Below are 6,231 nucleotides of genomic sequence, written 5' to 3'. Positions count from 1 at the left end.
GACATTCTTTACAATATTTACATACCAGTGTATGGTTCACTACAGGTATTAATCTGTTCTGTAACCCTAATCAGGACAGCTGATTTACATACTTCAGTGAGACTAATATTTAGTACTAACTTGGACATTCTTTACAATATTTACATACCAGTGTATGGTTCACTACAGGTATTAATCTGTTCTGTAACCCTAATCAGGACAGCTGATTTACATACTTCAGTGAGACTAATTTTTACAATACACAAACTTCTGGATGCAGTAGTAAGTTCATGAGATGAAACCTGTTTTTTCTTATAATTATGTAGTGACACAAACTTCTGACCACACATCCTCAGCTAGGATGTTATATACAACTGTTATCAGTTTTACTGTGGTTTGAAATCTGATTAACATATCTGACAAACTACTGATTAACAAATCATAAATTTCTAGTCTCAGAGTTATACACCATAAGATCAGATTATACTTCCTTACCTTATATCAATAATATTTTCCATCTGATCTGTCAGCTTCTTAGAATGTTCACTATGCACACCTCCTGACAAAGAACTGAAAAAACATTCCAATAACCACTTCACAGAATTGTTATTTTTACTGTAAAGTTAGAACTATAAGAAACATGTAAACTTCATTTTCGTTTAAAGCCTAAGGTGTGAAAAAGCTACTGTTCATATGAAACATGATAGGATATGATTTAAAATGATCCCTTAAGTGTGTTAGGGGAGGGGTGGGGTTAGTGTGTCCATTACATAGGTAAGCATCAAGTACTAGAAAGTCGATGAATAAATAAACTGTTTAATCACTTCAGTAGACTTGTGCCCAAGAATTTAAGCTTTCAAACCTTTAGATATCACACATCTTTGTTAACTATTTGATCTTTTTGTAAAATTACAAAGGGTTATTACCATAACAATAAAAATACATATATTTATTTGAATTTAAATACGAAGATTGATGTCTTCAATTTTCAAATATTCTTCATTATATTGTCTAATTTCATTCCACAAACAAAAAAATCATGTTTCAAAAGTCAGGTTTTTACAATTTCTAGAATGAACTAACAAACACATGCACAATATATTGTTTGAAAATGTCCTTTTTTGTTTAATTTTACATATAAAAATCAGGTTGATTAAATCAAAATCTGTCACTATAAAATACGAGTAGTTTTATACCCTTAAAAGTGTTTTACGTATAATTCTACACACAATATTTTACTTTAGATATGTTGGCGTCACGTTTAAATTTTGATATGATAAATGCATACAAAAGAATCACCTTGATAACATCTGTACATATGCTGAAGATGTTCTTTCTCTCTCGCGATTTTTCTTTACAGCTGGGAAAATTTCTTTGCGAACTTTTGTCAAATCCGTAACAGTAAGAAAAGTCAGCTTCAGATAGTTAGCCTTGAGGCCCACCAAATGGTTTGGCTATTTATAAATGTAAGCATATATTCTACAATTAAAAAAATGATGAAAAAAATAGCCAATGGTATACAATTTTGTTTCTTTTTCTCCTAAGTTAAAATTACTTAGTAATACTGAAACTGTGATTACATTATCTTTATATTAACAAACAAAACGAAAGAAAAACAATTCGTGCATTGGTATTTTAAACAGCATAAATACAGTAGAGTTTTGGTTTTAATGGACTACTCCTGCCTGTTTCTTGAGTAATATGATATTTCTGCTTCTATAACAAGTCCCCAGTGTAAAAACTTAGTCATCCCACCCACAAAATAGGCATCCCATAACAGTCAAAACTTAACTAAACTGATGTATTTTCTTTCACACATTTAAATAAATGTAAAGTGCTAACAGACTAGAGGGAAGGAAGTTAATCAACAATACCAATTGCCAAATCTTAGGCCTCTTCAGGATGTGAGCCATGAGTGCTCAAAAAACTGAATCATTTAACAAGTTCAGAATATATATCTATTACAAGTTTTTACTGATCTGGTATAAAAGCAATGATTGAAAAAAAAAAAAACACACATCAATTGAAAGAAAATATTTTTTATATTTGATCTTCTGCCCATTCATACTAATATACCATAATATTCAACTTGCTTTTTATAATTATACATTGGCCATTCTGTCCACCTTACCAAATCCAGATCCTCTTTTTGAACTTGCTCCACTTGGCTAATACTACCAGCAAACTTGCGTGTGAGAAAAGATGCAACTTCTTGTTCACAGTCTTTCTGGGTGGCTAAATAAAAATATGGTTTAAAAGGAAATGACACTTTAAATCGGTTTCCGTCTTCTTCCACGAAATAGTAGTCCACTGCACTTATAAGTCTTTTGTCTTCATCCAGCAGCTCTGTCTGAAATTAAAAGGATAATTCCATTAAAAATTAAGAATATAATGAGATTGTTGATTTATCAGATGTGGAAAATTAAACAGAACAAAATTATTCCTAATGATTTTGTTTTGTGTTTCTTTTTTTGTTCTTTCTATTTTACAAACCAAACACATTACATGCATTTGTTAGATATTTAATAAATAGTATCCATTTTTTCCTGTCAGATAATTTTAAATTAACCCTTAAAAGCACTAGTCAATCACTTGAACTTTAGTATATTTAATTTGTTTTAGTAAATTTCAGACATAAAAAATTGTTAATGTTTTAATTCAGGTATGAATGGTTAACCAAGTTCTGGTTTCAGGATTTTAGGGCCAGATTCTTTACAGTAGGTATCTGTGACTTGTTGCAGTTAAATTTTCACAATAAAGAAATAGTACAGTTTTAAAATAATATATTAAAACAAGACAAATGTATATACAAATATTCGTTACACTGTTGGTTATCACAGTTGTATCCAGAACTATAAATAATTGTATCTTTTTTGTCAAAGTCCATGCAGGCTGGTTCAGTTACTTTAGAACAGAATTTGACAAGACAAATTATTTCTCCACTACTCTGTTATTACAATACAACCTGTGATAATTCACTTTAAAAATCACCACTGTAAGCTCTTTATGGCTAAACTCATAATCATGCAGTACAATCTATTTCACTATCTACCTAACTTACTATATCTTACTCAAACTACTTTTTGGATGTGTATTTATAGCCTGACTGAGGCTTAAAATGTTATACACACTACAAGATATTATGATGCAATAATACTCAATCAAAACAATGAGAAAAACTTAGAAGGTTCTAGAACATGATGCAATAATACAACAAGCACCAATTCACAACAACTGAACTACACAACATATAATTCGTACACAGTTACATAAAGAAACCTGCGATAAACTATCAGTTCTAAAAACAATTAAATTTAACACTCTTGCTACATAAACTATCTAAATCATGACTCTTGCATTAAACTTAAACAGTCATGTATATCAAGCAAATACTTACAGGGTGAATATTAACAAGCCATCCAATTCGCTCAATGGGCTCCTGGTGACGATTAAATCCAAACTTAGAATCTATTTCATTGTGAAATAGTGAATGTTGTACCCTTTTCTCCGAGTTGTCATCTCGACTGTAAATTAAAACAACTAATTTAAAACATACAACCTCCGTGTACAAAAAATTTTTTTTAAATGTTTAAAATTTATGAAAGCTATGTACTTTTACAAATTTAAGAACAATTTAAAAAACTGATGTCTATTTGATGTTAAAAAATATTTTGTAAAAACAATTCATTGGTTTATATATATATTATAAGTTTTTGTTGAAAAATTACTAAACTGTCTTAAGAGTTTTTTTCATCTTTGTTTAAACTTTAAGAATTTTGTTTTAAATACTGAAAGCCATAAAACTATTGTAAATCAACAGGCCTAAAAACTGTTATAAAAATCGTGTTACCTGGAAATGTTTTTGCTTTTCAACATTCTTCTTAAGTTTTCCAATGTAGTCATAAATCAGCATTTAATAAGAAGAACTAAGACGTATGTGGAAAAAAAAACTTTTTCCGTTAACTTGAGTTTTATAAAATGTTTAAACTGCCTTAAACATATTCACATAAATTCTGTTTATGTATGGACTTTTATTGCCTAATGAGCAATCACAAACTTTTACTTATTTGAAAAATTCTTAATACAACATTTAATGTTTAACAGTAATACAAAAACTACGCATGAAAACATAAAATTCACCTGAAGTTTGATCCTCCATCACCACTGCTACGATCTTTTGATTTCCACCTATCTGGTTTAAATTTTCCTGAGTTTTGTAGTACCATTTTATCTAGTTACTAAACACCTATAAAATATATTAATTCAAAATATGAAAAAAAAAGGAACAGAAACTATCAAACTCAAAAATAAAACAGACTTCCTGACCAGTTCAAAAGGTATGTTTAATCTTTGCAACATTTTAGAAATTATAATCTTCTTTGTGGTCATATTAAAAACATAGAACACAAATATCCAGTAAAACAAACAAAAAAGGTGATTACATGTCTAGGAATTACTGCGTTATTTGTAAATTGAAAACATTTAATTAAGACATTAAGTTAAAAATAGAACTGAGAGTAATAGCTTTTTTTAATATTAATTTCACAAGAATGTTTAGGCAGTCCATCAATCACATTATTTCTTAAAGTTAAAATTATCACTTCATAATATTCCAAGCTTTATTTTCAATGTTATTATTTAGTTCTTTGATATAATAATGATGATGATGCAATATCTAAAATAATAATAATCATTTAGGATTAAGAAGCTTGGTGAAATATCTAAACATAAGGAGACATTACAAGATGCAATTAATGAGCAATAAGAAGTCAACATGTGTTTCAGTTCAGTGGTAGTAAGAGTTACTGCATCTTTTCTGCTATCTAGTTACTCCGTGAGCTAAGTGTTTACTGACCAAAGCTAAGTAAGTTAGGTGTAGATACCACAATTTATGTTAAAATGTTGTTCGTGCACAAAGTACAACTTGTGAAGGTAGCCTGTAGCAAATGGTAAGGAAGGATTAAACTAATCCTTTATTATTACATACATTGGACTTGACATTACGTTTTACTAAATAATCCTAAACAACCTGCCTAACAATAAAACACGTTACAACAATAAGTACACAGCCACAACAAAAAGTAAAATTATCAGTATTCAATGCTTAATATACTAGATAATATATAAGAACTCTGACACTGAATCAGATCATTCAGTCTTTAAATTTTAATGCTTGCTGAAAAGTTTATTCCATTACAAAATTTTGATATAAATGCGTTTTTTTTCAGAAATAAAACAAACAATAAATAATAAAATCATAAGTAACTTTCTACAAACACTATAATTTTTAAATGGTGCTTTTTTTTACACATAGTTTACATTTATAATACTAATAGTAAAACAGAAATAGTATCACTATCAGTTACTCACGAATAAATTTAATAAAAAGTAATAAACTGTGTAAAACAATTTATAACAATGTGGATCTTTTTGTACCGTTTATTCACTTACCATTAATCTTTCAAACCAGAAAAGTAATAATAACTTAAGTTATAAAGCTAGTAAACACAAAAACAACCATGCAAACGTTAAAAGCAAAACATATACTTCTAACTGGCGGGAAAACTTTGTTTTGTTTATACTTCAACGAAACTTAGGAAAAATAACTAAAGGTGGCGTAATAAATTTGTATAATTTTTTAACTCGTGTAATACCTCAGATGAAGAAAAAATTTTTTAGAATGTATAAATAAATCAAATATGAAACAGCGGGTAAAATAATAAGTAAGAACAAATAATCTATGTATAATATATTGTCTTTTTTTACGATTTTGGATTGAAATACTATTATATTATCCTTACCGAAAACCAGTATATGCTGATAAAGAAAAATTTTAAATAAATCATTAACAGTATGAAGGTGAAGTAATACAACCGATATATAGTCACTCATCTCCGCATGGGTTCAATGTGCGTTTTATTATAGCAAAGCCACATCAGGCTATCTGCTGTGTCCACCGAGTCGAATCGAACCCCTGAATTTAGCATTGTAAATCCGAAGACTTACCTCTGTCTTACCGGGGGATGCATGGGTTTCAAATTGAGAATCACGATTTTTTAGCAACGTGATAAGAACCATGAATCATCGGATTGATGATCCAAAACACCAACCACCCTCACGCCTCACACCTACAACACAACGAATCAAGTAAGATGAACAACTTAGATAGTGAGCTAAAAATTATTATAATTTCATTTTACTAAAATCATATTGGATTTATGAAAGAAAGACTGAATTGTTTCAGCTCGTTTT

The 6,231-nt window shown here is 29.1% G+C and overlaps 1 protein-coding gene across 1 annotated transcript; it reads right to left on the bottom strand.

The window, feature by feature from the left end:
- Window positions 1–450: 450 nt before the first annotated feature.
- Window positions 451–5,529, bottom strand: LOC111083295 (DNA polymerase epsilon catalytic subunit A-like). The gene is made up of 6 exons (XM_022379716.1): window positions 5,431–5,529; window positions 4,120–4,225; window positions 3,377–3,503; window positions 2,111–2,329; window positions 1,279–1,433; window positions 451–549 (listed from the first exon to the last, which is right to left on the bottom strand). Exons 2-6 carry the CDS (start codon window positions 4,203–4,205, stop codon window positions 471–473), a joined length of 666 nt encoding a protein of 221 aa, XP_022235424.1. The 5' UTR covers window positions 4,206–4,225; window positions 5,431–5,529; the 3' UTR covers window positions 451–470.
- Between the last annotated feature and the right edge of the window lie 702 nt (window positions 5,530–6,231).

The sequence above is a fragment of the Limulus polyphemus genome, unplaced genomic scaffold (assembly GCF_000517525.1).
Source record: "Limulus polyphemus unplaced genomic scaffold, Limulus_polyphemus-2.1.2 Scaffold8935, whole genome shotgun sequence".
NCBI lineage: Eukaryota > Metazoa > Arthropoda > Merostomata > Xiphosura > Limulidae > Limulus > Limulus polyphemus.
Note: the sequence above shows the minus strand (reverse complement) of the source record. Positions and strands in the feature narration are given on the sequence as shown.

Coding starts and splice junctions, on each gene's coding strand:
- LOC111083295 (XM_022379716.1), bottom strand. CDS start 4,205: ATGGTACTACAAAACTCAGGAAAATTTAAACCAGATAGGTGGAAATCA. Junction 3,504..4,119: donor GATGGAGGATCAAACTTCAG/GTGAATTTTATG, acceptor TTTAATTTACAG/TCGAGATGACAACTCGGAGA. Junction 550..1,278: donor TATGTACAGATGTTATCAAG/GTGATTCTTTTG, acceptor ATGTTTTTTCAG/TTCTTTGTCAGGAGGTGTGC.